At 36.6% G+C, this 25981-nt stretch overlaps 1 protein-coding gene across 1 annotated transcript in view; it reads left to right on the top strand.

The window, feature by feature from the left end:
• Positions 1 to 25981, top strand: part of DLC1 (DLC1 Rho GTPase activating protein) — a 235260-nt gene that overhangs the window by 57434 nt on the left and 151845 nt on the right. The window contains exons 3-4 of the mRNA XM_050895583.1: positions 1990 to 2139; positions 4771 to 4911. Coding sequence (XP_050751540.1) covers positions 1990 to 2139; positions 4771 to 4911 — 291 coding nt within the window. The remainder of the gene's footprint in view (positions 1 to 1989; positions 2140 to 4770; positions 4912 to 25981) is intronic.

Genomic DNA, 25981 nt, shown 5'->3' with positions numbered 1-25981 from the left:
GTCTTCATGTAAAATGCCTGTTACCTCTCTAGTCTGAAAAAAAACCCAGAAAAAAACCCAGGCAAACTAAAAAACCCCATCCAGTCACCACCACTCATTTTGTTGTGGTGTGGCAATTAACTTTCGGGTTTTAAGTCAAGTGTAAATTTTAGGTTGATTAGCCTTTCCAGTGGTATATTTCCAAGCAAAACTAATAGAAATAAATACACAGTTAGGGTACTGTGTAGAAGGCTAGTTTTGGTAGCAGCACTGGCCCCCTCTGGATGGGTAAACTGGCTGAAGTCTCACCCACCATGGCAAAAGTAGCCCCATGCCACAAAGGAGGTCATGTCTCCTCTGTTGGCAGACCCTTATTTGCTCCATTGGGCTTTCTGCACCCATGCAGATTAGATGAAATAACTGTTCTGACACTTGCAAACTTCAGACATCATTTTAACATCACTTAAAATGAAGATGCATGGAGTTTCAATGAATCGTTTGGGACATTGTGTTTTCAGTTTGAAAGAAAGTGAAACTTAACCCATTTTACTGATTGCTATGTTGTTTTGAGGTAATATTCTCTCAGGGTCATTCTAAACTCAGATCAGGTTCATCAGGAAGTCCTGCAAATTCATCAGCTTTTTCAGCAACCCAATCCAAAATATCATGTAGTAATAAAAAATGAAATACACAGTTTTCCTGGGTTTAGTCTTTGCTATGAATATTGTTCATAACTCTGCTACGGACTGACAGGTTAGTATTTCTGCTTCTCTAAGATTCAGTTAAGTAACCTTTTTCACCTCTGTCTTCACATAAAGACCATGTTTTATATGACTATTTTATCTATACAGTTCCTTTAATTCTAGCAGGAATTATTTAATTCATGTTTTGCAATGTCTTTGAAGCGGTCTATAAAAAACCCGCTAATAGAATCTTAACTAACTAGAGAAGTCACTGTATAGCCTGAAAAACAGTTTAATGACTATCAAAAAAGCCTGATTTGGGCATTTATATTACCTATTTCTTGGACACAATGAAGTAATTATAACATCTTTGTTCCCATTTCTTGAGAAGGATTTATAAAAATATTATTTTATGTGAGTTAATGGAACTTCCTATTTTCTAACTTCCTATTGTGAAAATCCATACAGGAACCAGTGGGGGCTTTCATATTCCTGAATGTTGAGGCAGGCTAGTTGGTTTAACTTTTGTGTTAATTCTCTATATAAAGGGGAAAGAGAAGGAGGAACTCCTTGAAAGCATTATTTAGTCCACATAACTGAAGATCTTGCTTTGAGTTGCTCTTTTGAGGATCTTCTCTGTCTCCATTTGCTACAAATGGAGTATAGGGAAATAAGCTGTATAAACTAGGTGTTTAAGCCTATGATGTGAATACCCCTTATCCTTCTCTCTTTCCAGTCAGAGGACCTATGATGCTGTGTTTACTATAATGTTAACATGTCTCATGTATATGAAGAATTTCCAACCAAGACAGAAATCTCTGCCAAGAATTGACAAAACATAGTTACGCTGATGAGTTCCACAAGGAAAAGTAGTTGTGGTTATCCTCAGCTGGAAAATGGCTTCTTTGAACTTCCTTCTCTCCCATTTTGATCTTACATTAACCTTCATCATTTGTATTTGTCCAATTAAATTAATTAATTTTGGGGTGGATATTTGGAGAAGTGTTTAGAATCAGTAGCTCTTTAAAGAGTATGTGTATCAAGGAAATGGTAATGATGTATTTGTACCAAACAATTGTGCTTTTTTTAAAATGTAATTGCTATAATGGATGTATATTAAATATTAATATAAAATGTTTTCCCAGAAGTAAGTCAATGCTCGGTGAATTGATTACACAAAACAGTATTTTTCCCAAAAAAGAGATTTTTCTGCTTATTATTCAATGTACTTTCATGCCAAATTAAGAAACAGAGCTTTCTTAATTTAAGCTTATTTTTTCCAAGTAATGCCATTTCAGATTTAGCAATTGTATGTTCTGTTCCTTAGGAAATAACAGAAGATCGGGATCGATCACGACTGGATTCAATGGTGCTGTTAATTATGAAACTGGACCAGCTTGACCAGGATATTGAAAATGCTCTCAGTGCAGGCTCTTCCCCATCCAGCACCCCGACATACAAACGGAGGCATATACCTGTAAGCCAGTTTGCTTAATCTTTCTTATTATTCCAAGTAGAATCTGGTTTTACTTCACCTTTTTTTTTCTTTCAGTCCTCACATTTGTCAGATCCTTGGTTTCAGAACTAAAGCTCTTTTTGTAAAGAATTTGTCTTGGATTTTTGTTTGTATGTATGTATGTTTGAAGGCAGTAATATTGGCTTCCGTTATTTCCTTTTGGCATCATTTCATAAAAGAGAGCTTCAGAGCTCCCAGGTGAAAGAAAGGGAGATCAACAAGATTTAGAAAATGTCTGACTCTCTAACTATCACTTACTGTAAATGCAGAGTCAGCACAGAGTCAGGATCACACCAGTCTCAGAACGTATGTGTATGTGTCATTTGACATTAAATAGTTAGAACTGAAAATAAGTCTGAGCTACAGGTCTTGTTTTTCTGCCAGTGGGAGGGTCCATTGGCAGAGACACACTTACGAAATCCTCTGTCATTCAAAATAAGATTCCGGGCAGAACCGGGCGCTTTAATTATTTAAATTTCTTTAATTGTTTTATTTATTTAAATGCGAGAATTCTTTGCGGAGTGTAGTCCGAAGGGAAACTGGACAGCTCGAAAACATGATTGATGTATTCTTTTTTTCTGAAAAATGTTTACGTGTGTAACTATGAAGAACATGAAATGGCTGACCCAAGGTGTTCTCGTGAAGGCTTCCTGTTAATTTCACCCACATGTGCTGCAGCTGTTTTTCAATTTAAGAAACCTGAGAAATACTGCCCCAAGATCTCTAGGCTTCAGGTCATTTGTTTTTGTTAGTGGTATTTTCTTTTAAATAATGAGGGGGTTTTCCTATTAAAGCCAGACTTCATTATTGCTATATAGTCAAATGAGTGGTCTGTAGGTGAGAGTACCTGTATTTAAGTTTCAGTGGGTTTGGTCAGCTGAAGATTATACAATATATCATTTTTAAAGGACATAAGATAATTACATATTTACACTTTTAATAGTTAAGCATTTTCCCCCTGGGTATCAATGTTCTCGCAATATCTCCTTGAGCACTGATGGCACAGGAAAGCTGAAATACGATGTTAACATCTGTTCTCTGTATCTCACCAATCTATGCCAGCATTTTAGCTAATTTCTTACAGCAATAAAGGGAGTTGAGGCAATCTGTGTAAGTAAGCCTGCATGGTAATCAGAGGTGGTACCTGTTTCCATACTGCAAAGCAGTCCTCCAGAAAGACAGCTTTGCATCAAACATGGTATATATGCTATTTATATACACTGATTTTCTATGAATTTTTGAGCCTTTGAGTATTATGAATCAGACAATCAAAAGATTTGGTTTTCAGGACATTTATGCAGTGCGTTCAGTCTCATATTGACTTTATAGTAATGAAGCATTTGAAAGTGATGCAAAAACATGGGTAACAGGGCAGGGAGCATGGTTCTGCACTGTGGCAGCATGGCTCTGCTAAGCAGAAGCTTCTAAGAGCAGCTGTACCCAAGCTGACTTCTACAGAGGCATTTCCATGGCTCTGCTGCATTTCCCAATGCTTCACATTGTAGAGGACTCACTGGCACGAAATATCTGACTCAAATGCATCGTCCTGCCTAGAGTGCAGCTTTGTCTCTAATTTTTAACCCTTTTCAGAAAACAGCATATTTGTGTACTTGGTGTAGAGGCACCTGTCTAATTGACAGCTTCAGTTTGGCAGACCAGAGGCTTAACTGGAATTAATGAATCAAAAGGTTGCCATTTCTTTTGAGGTCAGGAGCAGAACCCCTGAGATGTCTCTGCCCCATATTTCACCTATTCTAGAACCTTGGTATTAGGAAACTGAGGCTTTGTCTGCACAGAGTTGGCTGGGGTTAATAGTTCAGGGTTTTTTCTGTGTACTGTGTAGCTGTATTCACACAGGCTGCACCTCAGCTAATAATCCTGACAGTATATAGCTGGTTCTACACATAGCCAGCTCTTTGCCAGACGTGTCACAATTTATCTGCAAGCAGTATAATCCTCTGCCCTCACTCTACGCAGTAAATCAAGCATGCGCTGTATTTTTACTTCCTCAACAATAAAACATATTATGTTTCTTCTTCTTTTTATTCTCAAAAAAGGAATGTAATCAGTGTCATTAAAAGTAAGGGCATTATAACCAGAAATAGCATTTGGCTGATAAGTGTCTGCCGATTCCAAAAAACTAGGGAGCTGTACCTCTGCATTGTATAAACTGCTGGATGGTGATGTCATTTCAGCTGTGTAATGGTTTACAGATGTTCACTGAGCTTGCAGTGCTGCCGGAGACAGAAGGTGGGAGCACACAGGAAATACTGAACATCAGAGAAAAATGTCAGACTTCTGCAGCCCTGAACTGATTTTTCTTACCTTGCATTCTAACATTTAGGGGAATTATAGCTTTGATGTTAGTGGTGATTTATAATTTCAGAACAGCAGCTAATGCAAACCACCACACTGAAAAGGACAGCAAGTGAATGTGTAGGTAATGGAAAAGAATAAGGGGAATTACTCTTATACAGAGAATTAAGCATATATATTTGAGTGAGCCTGTCTAAATACTTCCATTATTTAGAAGAACTAGATTTTTATTTCATATTCACATTTACTAAAAAGACTTGCAACATTTTTTTACAGGATGTTGAATCTGGTTCTGAAAGTGGAGTGGATGTTGCTTCAGTAAGTCACTCACAAACAAACTTGTCTCCTAACATCCACGCTCCTGAACTAGCATCTCCCTGTTCGGTAGCCAGCTCTGGAGCTAAACCAAAGGCTGGGGTGAGTACAAAGATTGTATTTTCTTAACATCACTCATGATATCAGGTCGGAAGTGAAATATTTTATACTATTCATTACATGGATTGTGCAAGACTATGTGTGTGACAGTGCAAAAAAAAAGACTAATAATGCAGGTTGTCTCAAGGTGCCATTTGAGTGGCAAACAATCCCAGAAGTTTCAATTTAGAAACACACTATTATCAGGTGATGATTGTAATAAGCTGAGGTTTTATGTGAGAAAATAAATTAAAGGAGCTATTCCATTTTAGTTAGGAAGATAAGGTTTCCTGAAGTGGTAGCACTTGGAACATTTCCTAAATCTCATGGAGGATGCAGCCAGAGAAAAAGATGGTTGAATCACGTAGCCTGATTTATGATGCCCAAACCCGGTCACCCTAGTCCTCTTGAGAGGCTAAACTGGTGTGTACTGCAAGCAGAGGTATTACCCTACTGAAGGGAGACTGTCATTCTAAGGCCAAATTTGGGAAGTGGTTTCACACACTGATTGGAGGGAAGCCTCTGAGCAGGCAGACCCTTTCCTGCAGGTGCCAGTGCACACTAGCTGGTGAGGAAGGGCAGGTCTGAGAGCTCAGATATGGCAAGGAGCCTCCTTCTGTATCCATTCATAGATACATATAGCTATCAGGAGCATGGTACTTTCTTTTGCCATTGTCCAACTACTGAAGAATCCTTCTTCATAATGCTTCAGCCATCAGCACGTGCAGAAAAGCTTGGACGTCCTAGAAACTCCTGACATACTTTCTGTTCCCTCTTGCCCTTGCTGTTTCCACTCCCTCAAGAAGCACAGAAATCTAGACTCTTTTAAACTTTGCCTAGACTGAAAAGTCTTAGCATAACTCCTGCTCCATCTGTTCACAAATTCAACCAGTGCTGGTAACCAGACCAGCAGAAAATCTGGGATAAAAATATTAAAATATAAAGTGTGGTTAACAAAAATATAGATGTTTATAACAAGTTTATAAAAAGTAAAATAGAGGCCAACTGTCATTTACTGCACTGCAATAATAGCAAGTTAACTAATGCCTTCGATTGAGGCAGTAACAAAAGTTCTAATAAACATTTACATTTAGGATTGTTCACTTGTACAAAAATAAATTCACTTGTAATTTATCATCAATGCATAACTATAGCAAATAGAGAGCTCTGCACTCTGTCATTGCATACAACACAGCACAAATTCTCAAATAAGTACATATGTTATGCTAGAAGGTGATATCCCATTTTGCCAGATCCTGAGAAGAGCACAGACACTCTCTAAGGTATTAAACATCCCTTTTAAATTTAGATTTCTCTACTAATATTTGGGAAACTCTTAACACCTGGCTTTGCAGAACTGTGGGTCACTTCCTTTGTTGTTAGATATTATGTGTTAATTCACTTTTAATAAGTATTTATTTGACTTTTGCTGTGATGGATATATCCTACTGAACATATCTGCGAATATTGCTTTATTATATAATTTTTAATGCATATTATTTTGGAGAGATCCTTTTTTTACTTTGTAGAGTAACTGTAAATATTCAGAAAATCTCCGCTGATGTGTGGGTTGTACGGGTACAATACAGAGTCCCCTTTTTTAAAAAGTTTTTATAAGTGAAGCTAAATTTTCTCCAAACTCAACTCTCTTTCCTAAAGTTTTGCAGGCTGCAACTCACAATGCTCTATAACAGGATTTGGGGATGGGCTCTTTTTAGTAGGTATGTTCAGACAAAGATCATATTTTCATTTTTATCATAGTAGGTTTGATAAGTACAAAAAAGTGGATCATTTTTGCTTGAGTGTAGATCTCCTGCAAATTGGGAAAAACAAGATCCTCTCAGATATTTTTTTTATTCCTTTTGACTTTGAGCTTTCAGATTGTTTTGACCGTGTACCCTTCTGAGCCACAAACTGAGTGCTAATGTGTGCTGTGGCTTCAACCGTTCAGAACTTCAGCTGCCTCCCTACCTGCAGTCAAACTTTATTTGAAAGCATAAGTTTTCCTGGAAAACACTAGGAGAAAATAACCGTTCGTTCTTACCCTTGTGTATCTCTACCCCTGTTGTTCATCTGGTCTGCATGGCTAGATAGTCTGCTGATAGGTGCTTGACTGCAAACGCATACTAGTAGAAAAGAAGTTCTCATATTCTTCTTGTCATGTTTAGTGTGGGCTCTACTCAGGATGAATTTTTTTAAATGGTATATTGAATGGCATGTCCTTGAAACACTGCCCAGAACAGACATCAGGGATGTCTCTGTACAGATGATTTCCATGTAGAGCTCTCCTGTGAAAATCCTCATAGTGTGGTGTTCTATCTGTAAGGGAGACTGTTCTCATAGTTTCTTTTTTTGTGTCAGAGTAGCTGGTGTAGAAATCAGTTTATTCTGCACTGGAAACTCAGCAAGTTACTTTTTAATGGTAGTGGACTGTTTCAAAGATTTTAATTCCTTTTTGGTGTTTGCAACTGCAGATCTTCAAGGATTCCAGATGCTTAGTCTCCAAGGACAGCTTATTTTGTTGTGTTTATTAATAATATGTAAACAGGAGTACAACTGCAATTAGTTACATTATGGAATGATATGTGGTATTTCTAAACAAACTATAGCAAACTGTTGACTGCATCAAAATCAGACTGTACAATTAAAACACATCATCATGTGTAGACTGGGGTGTGGGAATAATAAGGCAGGGAGATAGGGGTTAAAATCTAGTCCCTGATAAAGATCTTGTAAAAGATATCAACTATGCAAGATCTTATCTTACAGGTAGGAAATTTGTGTATAGACAAACTATGTCCATTCATGTTAATTCAGCTTTATATGGATTTAAAACAAAAAATTCCTAACAATGTCATGATGTGCTGGAATATCCATAAGCAGAATTTGGTTCGATAATCCTAGTGGAAATGATTCATGCATTGGTTTATGGAAAAGCAGGACATTTCAAATTTTCAGGGGCAGATTTTATGAAATGTTAAACAAGATTTCCAGTAGCAGAGGTATTCAGGATTGTATTTAAAATTCAGTATCAGTTATAATTTTCTTTGCAAATTAATAGTAGATACTCTTTTAAAGAAAATTGGGGGGGGGTGTATTTACTTACACAAGTTATTTAAAATTTCATAAAAATTCACTTATGGATAGTCAAATCCATTCTTGTCAGTGTGAATGCCTGTGCACAGTACACATATATATAAGCATACACATGTGCACACACACAGAGTACTCCTTACTGAATACAGGCATGACAAGGAAGAACAGGATTCTCCCCAGAGCATTACAGAAAGGTATTTCTATAGAAAGGTTTTTCTACGATTCTGCAGGGTGCAGCATGAAAGCCTTTGATATGCAGATGTACGTGGTATTTTGGGCTTATAAGAAGTATACAGCTGAATAACCTTCATCCTAAATTTAGGATGCCACCATTATATTTCATGGTCAGGGTAAAATAGCATAACGTGATCAATAGAGATCCACGGTATAACAACTAATTCAAAATGTACATGTTTGGCAAGGTGTACAAATGAACAATCCTTGTGAAATAAGGATTCACATGATTAAACAGGTACATTTCCCACATAATTTAGGATTGGATAGTACGAAATGTTTGGGGCGTCTTTATATTACTTATGTTTACAGAGTAAAGAATGTTCATGCTTCTATAATTGGCACATCTCTATGTTCTGGGTTTTTATTCACCAGTCTCCAAAATAGACAATGATTTTTTAATATTAACACTTGAGGATATACACTTGGCAAGCATTAATCACATGAGAGTTGAAATCAGCTTAAAAAAATATGAAATCAACAGGCTTTTGCCCCAATGGTCATGAGAAACACTGGAAAATGGGAGTGTCTGGTCTGGATTTGGAGAGCAAGGAATGTAAATATTCTACATGTCATTACCTTCTACAAACTAATGCCACACATCTGGACTCTTATAACATTGTTCAACAATAAAGACCATAAACAATTTATTTTTAAATTTGGCTTGATTGTTATTAAAAAAATATATGGCTACAGAATTTAAAACATATTTTAATAACAAAAGGTAAGTTACAATAGCCTTCTCCAGCACCCAGTTAAAAGCTAACTAGTTAAGGAAAGCTTGAATCAATTATCATTGTCTTTTTTTTTTTTCCTAAATATAAAAAATTGGCTAAAGGACAATAGCAACTAAGGCTTAAAAGTTGTGGCCAAATTTTTGTCCTTGAACATCTGCTCTGCAAAGCCTATCTATTTTCTGTTCAGGTGAAAAAACCCAGCTGTGATTATTTTCTGCTGCTTTTCTTGGCAGTCCTATCCCTCTTGCTTCAACAGTGTCCAACTTAGCCTTAATCATGCTGTGCAAAGGTAATCAGAAATCTATTATCACCAGCATAGCTGGTATCTAGGAGAAGATTGTTTTTCAGATTGGCTGTAATGATTCATTTAAAATGCATTCATTTCTCAAAGTGATTTTAGGCACCAGTTATGCTTGCAAGTACAAAATGACCTGGTCTGGCTGTGCACTAGAATGGCATTCAGGTGCAGCTACTGATTTCAGTGAAGCCCTGGATGAGCTCAGGAGTCCACTTTCACAAATCTTGTTACTGGAATGGGACAAAAGGTTGTATTATTTAGATGACGGTTTTGCAAACTGTTCATTTGTACGTACTAAAATAATTTAGCCTTTCACATATGCTTGCGATTCCTATTATATTTTAAAATTTCAGTTATTTAGAGAAAGCCAAATCATTCTGTGAAGAATAATTTAAAGATTTGTAGATTAAGAAATAGAGTTCAAGTTTCTTGCTAATTTACTATACTGGTTTTTAACTTATGAAAGAAGCTAAAATTTATGGTAGGTACAAGGAAACCTTGATTTCAGAATTAAATATTCATAAAGAAGAATTATCAAGGCAGCAACTGTTTGAAATGTTTACATTTCCCACTGCATTATGTTTTATAGTAAATTCAATGAACTATGAGGTGTGCAAACACACACAGAATATGTCAATGAATTTGTGCAGACAAATTTTTCACAGTGGGTCATGCCACTTGAAAGATGATAGATTTTGGTCACTGAATCATACCTTTATTTTATATTTACTTATTTATTTATTAAAGTCCTCATATCACTTTTCTAAATTTTGCTGATATTATGGTGTCTCATTCAGGCAAAACCGGAAGTTATTCTGCTAAGCATTAGGGAGAAAGGCTCTTACTATGCAGCATTAATTAAAATATGGTTTCTTTAAAACTTGAGAATTTTTACAAATAGAAGATGAGAAAAGACTTCTCAGGATCTGACTATGTTGATTAAGCTAGTATTGTCTTTCATATCTATGTTTAAAAAAAAGTGGTTTAGAAGATAGGGTAAGACAATTAATTATGAAAGTAAATTTTAACACAATCACATTTTCATTTGAATTCTAACAGCCTGTTATTTCACCCTACAAAAAAGGTTTTTTCCACATGTAAATTACCATGAAGCTACATTTGCCAATCATGTAGTAGATAACAGCAGGATTATGCTGTGTTTCTTACATGAACCTCTCAAAATTTTTCTTTGACTCTTGCTTGTTCCCCAAAGGAATGTGTATTCTGTTTTAAGTATAACTTCCTATGTTAACCCCAAGTGTATTTTACTTTTTCTTAAATGAAAGAAGCAGCAAGCTGCAAATGGCAGAGCTGCTTTTTGTTCTATGAAATCTTTTAAGCACCATAAATCTTAAAGGTCAGCACTGTTTTTGCAATGACAGTAAGCTACTCCCAGAATTTGAACCAAAACCACTGAATCCAGTTATGACATCTTTGACAGTGCTGCTGTGGTCAGGGACAGTCTCTCTCTTTTTCTGTCCCTCAGTATTGATTCCTGAGTGACCAAAGTGTATGTAAATTCACAGTGCAATAAAAGGTTTGCCATTTTATATAGCTGCAGTATGACCCAGGAAATACATGTATTAGGCTGTCCACTTTTGTTTCCAAGTTCGATCACAACACAATATTGGGAATCTAAATAAATACCCAGCTTGCGAAGTGCTAAGCATGAAGACTTCTGAGTCTTTGCAAGACTTCAAGTTGTGCATTTACATTTCTGTCTCTTCTTGCAACTCATTTATAGCAGCTATGCTTATATACAGTTTTTTTCTCATGTTTTTCTCCTTTCTGTAGAGTTGCTGACACCGTCTTCAACACTGTATCAGTCTGGTTATGTACGGTAACTGTTTTTTATAAACAGAAGCAAAAGTTTATGACTTCTTCAGCAGTAACATTGTTAATTGTACTATTGCTAATGTTAAGTACATTTTTTCACTGTATGCTGCCATCTACTGCCTCGCTCTTGTAAATGAAGGGCACTGGGCAGGGGACATCAGGCACTTAAACCATGTCTGGCAGTTGTGCCGATTAGAACATTTCATAATTGAACATACAGACTTTTCATCTTTACAAAAAAAAAAAAAAAGGAAAAAGCTTTTCATCTTGTACAGATGTATTCTAAATATTTATAAGATATGGTAGACGAAATGTTGACATTTTTCTGTGGGAACGAAGTTTTAATGGAAATTGTAGTGGATGGGGATACTTTTAGAAATGTTAAAAAATTTCCACTTAGTCCTAAAAAGAATTGATTTTACAATAACAGAGGAAAAATTCAGCTCTTAATAGATTTAAGATGTTTGGAAGATTTTTAGATTAATCCCTTGAACTGTAAGTTTCATGTCAGGAATTCCTCATTTTATATTCACACATGCAACAATTTATTTGTATATTAAGTGCTGGTATTCATAAGAATCGTATCCCATTTTCAGCCAGCTACATAATTACTGACACAACATAACATCACAACTGCATGTGTACCACCATAGGAGGCATGTGGGTTCAAGAGCATTAAGTCTGTTATACTGGAGTGCTATGGTTCCTCTTGGCATGTTACTTATTTCTTCAAGTGGACCCAACTGGGAGGAAAAAATACGGAACATTGCATAGCCTCCCTGGAAGATAGTCTCTGTTTGTTTTGCAAAATCCAGAGTGTTTTCATTTTTCTCATTTTATTCAAGCCTCTTGTGTTTGAGAATAGGAAACTTCTTCTCTGTAAGAAAAAAATCACAATAAGCTAATGATCATACCTGAAGTTGCCAATATTCAAGTAGTTCAGTAGAAAAGTGTGAGCAAGAGTGTACTTATATTTAAAGGTATCATGCTTAAATGTGTTACAGTCTAATGCATTACAGTTATGTCTGCCTATAATCTAACGGGCTAAGAGGTCAAAATCCTTCAAGATCAGCTCAGACCTGTGAACATATCTGGCATCTTTTCTGCATGAGCAAAAAAAGCTGAGGGAATTATCATTTCTGGTCACTTATGGGAATGTTACTGTGGTAGGGAATCTAAAAACTGCAGTCTGGGCTCTTTGACATCCTGTTTGCATTAGGGCCTGGGCAAGTCGATTCCCAAACCCCTCAGAAAGGAGGGGCAACCCATGCTTTGCACTACTATTTCTTCACTGCAGTTCAGACTTACTGACACTTGGAATCAAATCTGTTATGTTCTTGCACATCAGCATTGCATTTATTAGTACTGCCATATCTACATTTGAGAAATGGAAACCGAAATCTGTGACTGGAGGAATTTTATTGTGTTGCTCTCAGGTCCAATATCGTTCTATGTAGCTTAAATTTAAATACTCAAGGCTTAATAGCAGGAAATCATCTATGTTGCTGTTAAATGATCATGAGCAGATGCAGAGAAAGAGAGCTTTCCAGGTTCTCTAAGAACAAATGATATGAATGTCAGTCACATGAATCATACGAAGTCATACAGTTTAAAATTTCGGCCTCAGTTTAGTTTGTTTCTTTAAACCTCATTCTGCAATCAGTTAAATGCATTTTCTCACAGGAGTAAATCTGTTTAAATCAACAAGACTGTGCATGTCAGAAGTGTCACATGCATGGGTAGGTGGATATTTTTGCAGAATTAAGGTCTTGTGTTACAGCTAAAGGTTTTAATGATCAGAATGAATTATCACAAGGACACAGAATACTCCTCCCAATGCCATGTGCCTGGTATCTTAAAAAATACATACAGAAAAATCGTGTGACCTTTCCCAAGCATCAGGAACCTTCCCTTATGCCTACTATGACTATATTCAAAGAGTTGACTCATGCTTCATTGATCAATAAGTAATGGTTATGTAGACACTCACCACAGGGCAGCCTGAGTTTGCATTCAGGCTCAAGATATAAATGAGAGTCATACATCCTCCAGTTCCAAACAAACGTGTGATGCCTAGAAGAATTTCTAGTGTCTCATCTTACAAAAGTCAAGAGAGTCAGTTCTGTGTGTGAATTATGTGACTGCCACAATGTACCGGTAAGATAACATTGTGACTTCAGTCCTGCCAAGTACCTTGGTCTAAAAAAATGTGTCAAGCTTCTGCATAAAAATGATGATAGGCTGAATTTCAGTGAAGAAGGTGTCTGGAATACAGGAATATCATAAGAGCTGGAATGTGAAATATGAGAGTTCAGGCTGCTACTCTAGATTACTGCGAAACTGGGAGGAAAAAAGACATTTTTTATTTAGCTTATGAATAGAGAAGTTCTGGAAAAACATACAAGTAATAAAGAATTAATTACTCAGAACATTTCTTTTGGATTTCAGTACTTTTTCAAAACTAATGACTATGATAGCCAAAGAACCTCAATTCACCAACTAGTGATTCTCCCTCTGATTTATTGCTATGCATCCCAGGATTGTCTAGGGAAGAGCTGAGGCTTGTTCTAGGAATGAGCTAGATATTAGCAAAAACTTTTAGGAAAAATTGTGAAGTTTGAATATTACTTTTAGGTAAATTTACCACTATTTTTAATACAAAATATACCTTTTGATGCAAAATTAAATAAATAATATGGCTTAAGTATTGCAAAAAGCATTTGTGACCATAGGTCCTTATTCTGAATAACATAGTTCAGTCCTTGCTATTTGAAAACTAGTATTAATGAAGATTCATGTGACAGATTACTGACTTGGGTTTTGGGGGAATGACTGTTCTATATAATAACTAACAAAAAGATTGCTACGCATAAATAAATCAGTTTTAATTAGTTGTTAGTCTATTTTTCAGTCGATATTTAGAAATGACATATTGTGACTTTGATAACTAGATACTTTGGCTGAAAAAAAAGTGTAAGTGAACAGTTATAAGTCACATATTGACTAGCATGTTTTTCCCAAAGTGCTGTTTATATTGTGAAAGGAAAGAAATATGCAGACATCAATTTGCAACCGGAAAAAAAGTTGGTTTATCTACTATCGATGGATAAAATAACCTGTTTAGTTATTTGTACCCCTTTCAATCAAACAGAGGCCTCTTATGAGGACACATTTGCTGCTAGGTGCCTTGTCTTCCTCCAGGGGTTTGTGGATGTGTATATACTGTCTCATTTGCTAGCACCTTCCAGGTGAAAATTATAAATAAATCACTTACTTCTTCTAAAAGCTATTTGTAACCATTAGGTTAAAGGGTTAGCTTAAATATTATGGTGATGGAAACAGTGGGTGGACATTGACATTCCCTTAGTTTAAGATAAAGAGCCTAAAGAACTTTCAAAACATAGTAAATAGCAAATTTTAGATGGGCTTGCATCGACACTATGTTGAATATTCTGTTTTATCACCTGTAGGCTGATTTTGCAGACTAGCAGTGTTGAGGACAGGGATTCAGCCTGTTTTATTACATATAAATGTGTGAAGGAAGCAAGTAAAATTACACTTTGTGTAAACTTCAGTGTGTTTACACTTAAAAAAAATGTTAAAGCTTATGTAGAAATGTTGTTCTTCATAAGAACCTTTCTCTCATACGAAATCAGTAGGAGAAGGCTCAACCATTCATAAATGGTAGGTTTGATAGAATGACAGGATATCAATGTCTTTTTTAACTTAACTCTGATATGAAGCTGGTTGAGTCTGAATTTTTGAGAGTTTGCTGGGCTGTTCTTTCCATGGCGATATGCTCTGAATGTCAGACAATACGTGAAATGTTCCCATTTGTTCTCCAATTTTATTGCCTGTTAAGTTTAGTGCAAGTCTCTCTTCTGTGCTCTTCCACATGGACTGAGTTGAATCCTTACCAAATTTCCCCTTTTTTCCTTGAATTTACCTAAATATGTTTAACTGTATGTCAGTACGACACTTCAACTCTTTTTCAGCACCTGCCAAGAAAAGCTTACATGACATTTATATCATTCTGGTTTTTTAAAAATACTTCATAAATTTTCTCTGTCAGCATGTAATCCATACAGTGCATCTCTGCATTGAAGAACTTGAATCCCATAATCCAGCTCAGAATTGTTGTTGCATACATGAGCAAAGATGGGCAAAAATTTTAAATCACTGTCAGTTAGAAGCCTGTGAGTAGAAAATTGCTGAAAAAGATGTAAACTCATTCTTAATGTCAATGGTGTAAAGAATTTATTTTCCCTGAAGAAAAACAAAGTCCACTAAGCACTAAGCAGTTTTATTAATAGAATTTTTTGGGTTTGGTGTTTAAATTGCTATAATGCAGAGGTGTATACATCTGAATGGAGTTGCATTAGTTTTGGTATGAGTCAACACTTGCAAAAGAGACCACTGCAGGAGATGGTGATTGGTATAGGTGAGATACGTAGGAAGTAATCACTACTTCCTCAAAACAAAGGACAATCTTTTTTAAAGGTTAAATCTGTGGAACTTACTGATGTTTTGAAAGGTAAAAGTAAATTGTTCTCAAAAAGTGCTTAGACATTTTTTGGGAAAAAGTTTCTAACCCATCAAAACAGCAGATAGAAGCTTCTGCTCATTATCATTACAGTCTTACTGTCAGTCGTGTGATGAAATCCTAATGCAGGAGTTGCATTTGAGTCAAAAGCCACAGTTTGCCAGCCTCTTCTGTTGGGCCTGTTCTTTGCAGTACATGCATGCTCTATAGCTGCCATTGGGATTGCCATGTTTTTATACACATCCTCTAATCTACTGCGGGTCTTGGGGAGAGGAAAATAGTCTAGATTGATCCAATACAACCATAGACATGCTCTGAACCATGGACAGCTGGACATGGAAGCCCTTACATGGGCTATTTTTCTTACATGGAAGCTATTTCTCTTGCATAGAGCTTTATCTCAATATAACTTGTCCTAGTGACACATATCTTCTCTGTTTCATGCCTGACAGAGCATTTCAGAGCAAGTAATAAATGCCAAACATTACTGTGAAACTCTGTTGAAAAGAGGGAATCTGAAATCTCCTGTTAAAATTGTACTGAGATACATTGTGTCAGTTATTACAGCTGTACATCTCACCATTTTTAAAATTCTGTCTCTTTGAAAGGAAATAATTCGAAGATATGGTGAGGGATAAATTTGACCACAAGCAGAAGACTAGCATAAGGATTTTTATTGATGTAAATCCTTAAAATATTGTTGAAGAGCATCTTACTGTATTGAAATGAGCAGAATATATTCTGCGTAAAAGCCTTTAATAAACACCATGGAAATAGGAATATTCAGAGATCTGTGACTGTTTCCATCCTGTTCAGTAATAACTCAACAAGATATCTCAAAATCTCCAGAACAAAGGAAAGAGGGTTCCAGAAAAGGTCAGTAGGTCCCCTTGCTGGACAGTATGAAGGAGTGGAAAGGGAGAAAGCTGCCTGGAGACTTGCTGCAGAAAGCTAGGTTGCGGATTTTCTGGGAACTGGGGCTAAGGGGCTTTAAAGCTGTGGAAAAACTTGAACTTTTTGCCAGTAGACCATTAGGTGACAAAAGGCTGCAACTTTATTCAGTCCAACAGCGTTGCACAAGACTTTCAGCTAGGATAAACTGTTGTTAGATGCTGAATTGTTGGTTAACTTGTAATTTGCCAAGGGCAACTTCAGTTTTGGTTTTGGACAGCTCTATGAAGAAATCCATTGTTTCTCTATCAGACTCTGTGAGTGCTTATTATATCTTGCTAGGAATTAGATCACTGGAAGAGAAGCAGTCAAACTAAATAACACAGATTGAAAATCATCTTGTGACTGAGAGCCACAAGATCCTTACCTTATCCCTCAGCAATTCAAGAGAAAGGAAAGCTCAGAGTGGTTTGAAGATGGAGAAAATAGTGTCATCTCAGGAGTTCATTTGTAAGGTAATGCTGGTTTAGGGGTGTGGTTTTGTCCCAGGCAATACTGCTTTCTTTCTCCTCCTTTGTGTGACATTCATACAAGGAGGGGATTCAGATCACCCAGCTGTCCCATGCTAGTATTGTCATGCAGAGCAGGTGAGATGCACTGTGATTGCAAGTATAGCAATCAGATCTGAGCTGCTTAAAAACTGCCAAGAAACCTATGGCTTTGAGCATCCGCTGTGCTAATCTCCAAAGTGATAATAGCTATTAGTGACCTTAGTGAATATCAAACAGATATTAAAAATGTTGTCCTGACAAGATTGGAATTGTTCTATTTATTATAAAGTAGTGTTACTTACTGTAAAACTGTTTTCACCTAATCTCCTAATATTAATATCCAAAAGTTTGGTGCTTGATGGGACTTTGGCCCATGTTGAGATGTTATGAAATTTGAATGCCTTTTGGGAGAATTGTGTATATAAAAACAGGAAAGAACAGAATGATTTTAAAATGATGCTTTACTTTAGCTTAGCTATGCTCCTGAATCTTTAAAGCAGTCTTTTTTTCTGTTTCTTCTTCTTTTTTCTTTTTTCCTGTTTTTTTTGTCTTTTTCTTTTTTCTTTTTTGTTCTTTCTTTTTTCTATCTCTCCTTTTCTTTATTTTCTCCTCCTCTTCCTCTATTTTCTTTGACTTTTCCACCTTCCTGACTTTTATTCTGGATTTGCATTTTGCATTAAAGTCAGGACAGTTATTAACACCAAATTGTACCCACCCTGCTCCAAAGTACACTTTGTCTTCCCTGTGGTCCATAGCTGTCTTTCACCAGATCACTAGCATGGTTGTGCAGCCACAGCTTTGCCTATCACTATAAGCATTTGAATTACTTCTCTTCTTCTTATATGCAGCTGGATAACATGCCTACCTATGACTTGAACAAGGTAGAAGAAATATCGGCATTTATAGCAAACATAGGTGTTAGATGTTTTCCAGGCCATGGGCTGAAGACCAGTGCCTTTGGGGAGACAAGTACATCACTAATAATTGTTGCTTATGCTGTCAGTCTTGTTAGTGCTGAATTCAGCCTCCATGAATCCGTGTCTCCACTTGCAGCTGTGGTTATTTTAAGTGTGCTATTAGCTAAGTGATTTTTTGGGGATTTGGGATGTCTGAAATAATGTGCATTTAGCTGAAAAGGGAATATGCAAAACCTCAAGAAAGAAAAGCTGTATTAAAGGGGAAAGAAACAATGTAATATGTAAATAGGCCTTTTGGTGAGAATTTCCTGTGTTTTATCTAAGAAAGAATTTCAGGCTTGAGTCCAAGACAAGTAAGGGAGCACAGAACGAGGGGATGAAGACACAGAATTTGAGTTAGAAAAGTAGCGACAACAGTTTAATCTCTCTACCAGTAGATGGAGAGCACAGGAAAGTAGAAGCATGCACATGAAGAAGGAAGAAAAAAACCTTGCATCAGCTTCTTGAAAGTGGTGAGAGATGAAAGAAGAAAAAAGCAAGGTGGGGGGGAACAGATTGCAAAGTAGAAGGAAATTGGAAAAACTGGATTCTAAAGGGTAACGAGGAACTTACAAGACCTAAATTATCAGCTTGGTCAAATCAGCTTGTTGGTAGTGAATAAATATCTAGATTATCTTCTTTCATGCCTTATACACAGTATTCTTTACTCCTGGAACATGGTTTGAAAACGTGGCATGAATAGTTTGCATTACTGGAATGGAAGAAATCCATGTCTGCCTTTTCAAGCACTTTTCCAGACACAGACATGCTGTGAGTGACATCATGGAAAACCATTTCTTCTTGTCCTTTACATACGCCTCTCTCATAAGGAATTCTCTTGCTCCTGCGCTCTCTTTCTCCCTGTCTCTGGCCCTCTCTGTCTCTCGCTCTCTGCTATGCCTCACGTTGTGCTTGCTTTCTCTTTTTTCTTCCTTTTCTTTTCTTTCCTTTTTTTTTTTTTTGGTCTTCAAAGCCAGGGTGGGAGCAAGGGATCTAGTTAGCTCTCTGTTTAATAGTTGAAAGAGCTTGGTTTGGGGTTTTTTAATGCACAAAATTCCTGTCAGTGAGACATGCCACACATTCTGATCTCTCCCCTTCAGGCAGTTACACACTATTAAATATGGGGTTGGAAATGACACGCGTCTGGAAATACAGAAATGAAACAGCCTTCCACTTTCTGCACTGCACTATACAATGAAGGTGTTGTAAATTGTTAATTGAATGGCATGGGCTTCTAGTTTGTTGGGCTTTCTATAAATAGAAGCTGTACATTCCAGTGTGTTGCCACTTTTTATTTTCTTCAGATTAACTACCGTACTTTGAACCTTTCTGTGTTCTAACATAGAGATTAGCAAAGTTTTTAGTTTGTCTGTTTTTATTCCCTAAAACATAGCTTGCGCTCTGAAATTTTGTTCTATTTACCTTCTCTTACCAAACCATCTTTACGGTGTTTTTGTACTATCCCTATTTTAAAAGAGAAGTAAAATCCAAACAACCTATAACGGTACTTGAGGTATTCCCTGTATTCTACAACTTAATAAGTAGCAAAATATGATTATTGTATATTAAATAATACTGCACACATTATATTGAGATTAATAGTTAATGTATTGCCATGCAGAATACAGAAAGGCAAACAGGGTACTGCTCGAGATGGAAAGCCGGGAGATCCTTCAGTCTTCCAAAGTCATTCTGAAGTTTTGGGTTCCCACTCTGAGAAGACAATGTTGTCTGTATGTGAACGGCACTAGACTGGGAAGTTTATTCTTCCATAGTAGTTTGTTAGGTGAACAAAAACCCCACATGAGAGGCAGATGATGAGGAATTATAGGCCATTGAGACTGAAGAATGCAATGTGAAAACAAAGTAGGGTTTCATTTCAGAGAAGAGAGAGAAGCAGATGACAGAACTAATCTCTCAATAGTCCATGATCCTGCAGAATGCTAGCACTCTTTACAAAGCGGTAACTCTCAGCTCAGCATATTTTATATTGCCATAGTATAGCGTTAGGAGTGTTCAACATAGTTTACGAGTATTGATGAGTAAATGCAAGATTAGATAAATGTGGGATTAAATATACTGTTTCTTTAAAATGTGATGAGTTTCAAAGCGCCTCAAATGATTGGCCAAGATACATCTCCTTGAAAGCCTGAGGGAACTTTAAGATAACAATGTTTAAAATTCAGCATTTGCTGCAATTGGCAGGTTTATCTAGAAAAAGTGAAATTAAGTATAGACCTTTCAGCTGAACAGGAGCAGTGAGTTTATCTTCACAATAAACTCACATGGTTGATAAGTTGAATGAACAAAAAGTTCAGCAATTCAGTATCTCATTGGAGAATTAGTGGTGTGACAGGCGTAAGGCAGATAGATAGCAAAAAATGTGACAGAGAGTAATACGGCCAATTTTATATCCAGCTTCCAAACCGTTAAAACTGAACTATGCTGGCTCATTGTGGAGCTTTGCTACACAGTCACATGCAATTTTTCTAATTCTTCTGTTGCTGCTTTGCCAATACAAAAGCAGTTCAAGAAAGATCCAGTTTTGCTGTTGCCAACACTGAGCGATGTTTCAACATGCTTAGGGATTTCAGAGTGTTTTGAGACCTCTGTATTCTTAGGAGAGGAAAAAAATCTTTAACGGGTTTCTCACACTGTTTAGAACATCCTGTGGATAATCCCTTGGAAATACAGAAATTGTAAGAAAGGAAAATTGGAGCACATAGACTCTATGTTAAGAAAATTTTTATTTTTAAAAATTCAGAGAATCTGGGTGCCTAGAAGCCGTTCTGCACTTCAGGAGGACGTGTAATTGTCCAAAATTGTTTTCTTAATTGAGACACTAATTAATAATTTCTGAAAACTACTAGAAGGACAGATTTTTTTAAAACTATTTAGATGTTTAAAGGCAGAAGCAGACAGCTGCTGAGCTGAACAAATACAAAGCACCTACGTGCCACCAAATGCTGTGACCTCCAGGACCAAGATGATTTCCAGGAAGGGAAACCCTGTTGCTGTATCTACTTGTGTTACCTCTGTAGCTGAACAGTTTTCACTAAGTTTTATGCTTCTGAATTACTTTTGAAAATGTCTTGGTGATGTCTTGCCTATGTATTCAGTAATCTGACTGTAGACACTGAAAACCTTAACCTGAGTGCTCTTCCAAAGCTCCTTGCTAGAATGAGAAATTCTCCAGGAATTACCCCAGCTAAGGAAGCAGGAAGGCAGAAGAACAAAATTCTTCCTGTGATTATTTTATTACTTGGTCCTGATTACTCAGAAGAAGGGTAGGGAGAGAAGGAAGGGAGAATGGATGTTAAAATACACACTACAAGTAGGAACTACCTTCTTGCAGGTAAAGATCAGGGGACAAGCACTAGGACTATTTAGCTGAATCTGATTAGGTTTAAATCTCAAAGTATGCTGAAAGATGTCACAGGTCTCATTAAATATTTGAATATAGAGAGCTTTTCTCATTTGAATTGAGTTGCCTCTTTCCAAGAAATATAGACAAGCTTAATATTTTATGACTTCTGCACCCTTTTTTATTCACATATATATCTATGATTACTTTTCACTGAAGATCTTTATTTCATTACGTATTCCTTTACAGCACTGAGGCCACCTCAATGGCAGAAAAAACATGGCCAAGAAAAAAGGAGTCTGGGGTGTTATATGTTCTTGTCCTTGTACTCTTAAGGAGAAGAACTTATAATTTCTGCCAAAGGCCTAAATTCTGCCTTGAAAGCAAAATTCACAGCAAAATTTTCAGAAGTCTAACTTTATATTAAAACTCTCTTTTGTAGGCAGCTTGGACATTTGGGAGTCAATAACGTTAGACGTATAAGCACTTTTGAAAGTGGGCGGCTCCTCTTCTTTTCCTCTTTTTTTTCATGTTCCAAAGATATTTGCGCTTTTCTGAAGTAGTTCTTCCCTTCATCCATCTGAAAACAACACACAGTACTAGATTCAAAGCAGAGTTTTCTCAATTATGGGCTGAAGTTTGTGCACGCATAGAATGCAGGTAGCTTTTCCAAACAAAGTGCTACCACAGAGAACCTCTGATAATGTTTCCCTGCCCCGCATGATATTTATACAAATATTTTCTTTTTTTCCTTTTTTTTTGGTGGGTCCTTTGACACACCTATTGGAAAATGTTTAGCTGATAGATGAGATTATTTGCCAAAGGAATTTTGAAGACCGAGAACATTTGAAGAGCGAGACCTTGAGTTACTGAGACAGAACCGATCTGTCTTGTAACTTTATTCACAATTTCACAATCCTTGCTAAACTGCAAGATAAGGGCCAAAGGCAACAAACCAGCAGGAGCCAACTCAGAATGTGCCAAAGTTCATAGAACGGTTGCTTCAGGCTGAAGTTTGTTGACCCTTAATCACTCGGGGTCATCAGCGGTTCTGCTGCAGGGCCCTGCAGAACGTGAGTCTGATCAGATCTCCCACTGCTGCTGTCCAGGCTACCGGTAGGGCGGAGTGAAAGCTGGGATTCACAAATTCCAAGGCAGCATTTCATGGGTGTCTGCCTGTCAGCATGCTCTTTTGGACTACCATCCTTGGGTAACACATGTGTTTTCTAATTCTAAACTTCCTTAATCTCTTGCAAATGGTGTAGGTGGAGTTAATCACAGCACAGGCAAAAGATTCCTTCCAGTTAGCATACCTTTTATGCTTTCAGTACTGTGTTTTGTCATTGATTGATATTAGTGTAAGCACATACTCACACAGTTTAAGTTTTAAATCATTTTTTGTTAAATCACAGTGATAACATTGTCGAGAAACGCCCTTTTCCTGTTAAGTCTCCTTTGACTATTAGTATTACCTTTAATGACCACGTTGCAATGAGTATGCTAGACTGCTGTAAAGTAATAGCATGAAAGACTGTAGGGAAATAAATAGCATTTCAGACCCTAATCTTGCAACAAATTCAGCATGTAAGCATGCACTGACAAAAACATGCTTCAGTCTTGTGGTCTGTGGCTTGTACAGAGCAGTAGCTAATAAGGAATATTAACTAATTTAACAATGATGCCATTCATGGTATAATAAAATCTTTAATACATATTTTTAAGGGCTCTATCATACATTTGGGCAGCTCACAAATTTTTACAAAGGTAATCTTTATGACAATGATAGAACTTCAGAAAATATCTCATTCCTACAAGCTAGAGGCATTTGAGTATAGTCCATCCAGCACATAAAATACATAAACATGTTTTGAAAATTCTTCCACTGTCTTCAAAAGCTCCAGAATTGTCAGTGTTTCTCATAATCCTCTTATATATGAAAGAGGCAAAAGAGAGAGGAGGCGTAAGGGCATATTGGCCTCTGGAGCAGCTGTGTGCTGCAGGGGCTGAATGTTTGGGAATCTTCAGAACTGGATGATCCTCTTAGAGAGGAAACTGGAAGTGGGTAAAAGGAAAGGATAATGACAGTTCATGTTTCACTACAAATTAAAAGATGAAACAGTTTGTGAAGAAAATAATCTGGTCATTACTATGAGTTTTAGCAATATCAGAAAAGGAAATGAACCTACCTTTGGAAAGAAGCTGTAAGCCCTACTGTACTTATTAAACACAAAATATTCTAGATCAAAAATATTCTAGATCCTGTATATGTTTAGGATTATGAGATCCTAGATGCTTCAGAAAAATACTCATAAGGGAACATTCACAATTGCAGGTAAAGCTGGAATACGGGAGACTGGATTCCTTCATGCTTTTCCTCATAAGGACCCTCCCCATATATATCAGCAAAGCTATCTCATTGACTGTTCCAAGCGCTTTCTGTAATGTAGTTTTTTTTCTGGGGTATCTGAAAAAGTTTTATATCTGTCAAGATCCCAGTGTCCCCAGCCTACTTAAAACATTATCTATATGACACAAATGATCATTTTCCTTATACTCCCACATCAGTCTGCATGAGGATTCTTACTGGTTACATTCCTTCTGGTGTATGGGTAACTCTTCTGCCCTGTTTGTACAGGATCTTGCACAATGAGGTTGTGGTCCAAGTCTGTGGCTTTTGAGTGTTTCAGTAATACAAATAATGTTGTCACCACTTAAAAATAAGTTTGTGAAGTGTAAGCATGTCTGATCTTGATAAAAATGAAAGCAAAAATACTAACAAACAGGCTACCAATACTACCATTATTCTTATATTTTCAATTGCTGCAAGTACTTCAAGGAGTTTTCAGTCCAAAGACCAAGGTAAGACAGTTCACACTAGAAGACAGACAAAAAAAATTACAGGATTATTAGTGAGTAAAACATTTTTTAAAACATTTTCTCATTATCTTCTCTTCAAATAACAATGGGCTAGGGACAGCATTTGACATGAGAAGGGATGCTTATAAATCTTTGGGAAAATAATAGTTCAGAGAAATCTGAATGATTGACTATAATTGGTAAACCAGGACTGAAAATGCATTCTATACCAAGAGAGAAAAACATGAATAAGCCAGTGGACGAGTCATCTATAAGCATGTTTGTCATCCAGGAATGAAGGCATACTGGGAGAAAGAAACAAATCAGCAGGGTCAAAATCTCTGTCAGAGTAAAGATCAGAAGCAGGGAATGAAAAAATAGCAATGAAGATACTGATTTGGACTGTGTTAGGTAATATATGAAGATGATGACTGATAATTTCCATCTGAAATTGGTGGGTGTTGACTATCTCTACAAATGAAGATTAAAACAGTTTCAGACAGCAAATACAATGAGTAATTTGTAATTTGAAATATGGAAATTGCATAGTAAAAGTATCATTCTAGGAACACATGCAATACATAACTATGACAGGAAAGTGTGAACGAAGAATTAAGTAGGAAGTTTAAATACATGACTATTTTTATTGATACAAAATGGACTGAGGAATTTAAAAAAAAAAAGCCTGCACATATTTTTGTCTAGTTTGATCTTTCTTTTTAAAGATTCTCTCTCTCCTATCTATTAAAGAGTGGCTTTTTATCATTAATCTGTGTGAATAAATTTTACTTTTATCTTCTTCAAAAACCACACATCCTTGTCATCTACTAGCAGATAATCTTTAAGATTTACTGGAAAAAACCTGGCATGTTTTTGCATTTCCTGCTGTCTTGTGGTCTGACAGTATTATTAGCCAATTCTATCCAAAAACCACCATCAGTATCACCTTCCAAAATGAGAAATGGACTCAGTTCTTCCAACCAGTAAATCACCATCCCGTGTGAATCCACATGGAATATGCAACTTGTTCCATAAAATGCATGGGAAATTCTTTCCTAATTCCTGTTGAGTTCTGTGTGGTTATCTGAAGTTCCCACAGAAGCCATACAAGCTATTAAATCTCTCATTTTTTTCACTGAAGTTCTAGTAGCTCAGCTCCTCAAACTAGTAATTAAGCTGTTACTATGTTTTTGTCTCATGGGCTGTGTATGTGCATGTACAAAGTTCCCACTGTTGCAAGCATCAGTGCAGGTCAGCTATAAAGTTCAGCAGTGGGAGCTCTGGTGTTTACCAAGCATTTCTATTTCCACCGCTGCATCAAACAGATCTGTTCTGATTGTCAGATTCTGGATACGTTGGAACTGACTCTCACTCAGCTGAGCAAGTATCTTCCCAAATAGTGCAGCTGTCCTTCCATTAAAAGACTACATGAGGAAAATTATACCAGTTTCACCTGTGACTCTTCCAAGTCTTGGCCCAATCAGCTGTTCATTAAAACTGTACTGATCCCACTGTGTTAAAGAGCTGTGTTCTTCATCTACAGGATTAATTCATCCAAATGAGAGAGACTATGAGAGTATTTCATTCTAGTATTCCTACTCTACTGCCTATTTTATTTTGGACTAAAGTAATTTTTAAAGATTTTGGTCATTTCGTTTATAGGTAATAGGTAAGTTGGTCATCACAAAGTCTGTATAACACATACAAAACA

This window comes from Gymnogyps californianus, chromosome 4 (genome assembly GCF_018139145.2).
Source record: "Gymnogyps californianus isolate 813 chromosome 4, ASM1813914v2, whole genome shotgun sequence".
NCBI classification, from domain to species: Eukaryota; Metazoa; Chordata; class Aves; order Accipitriformes; family Cathartidae; genus Gymnogyps; species Gymnogyps californianus.
The sequence above is the reverse complement of the archived record's forward strand: the minus strand, read 5'-3'. Positions and strand labels throughout refer to the sequence as shown.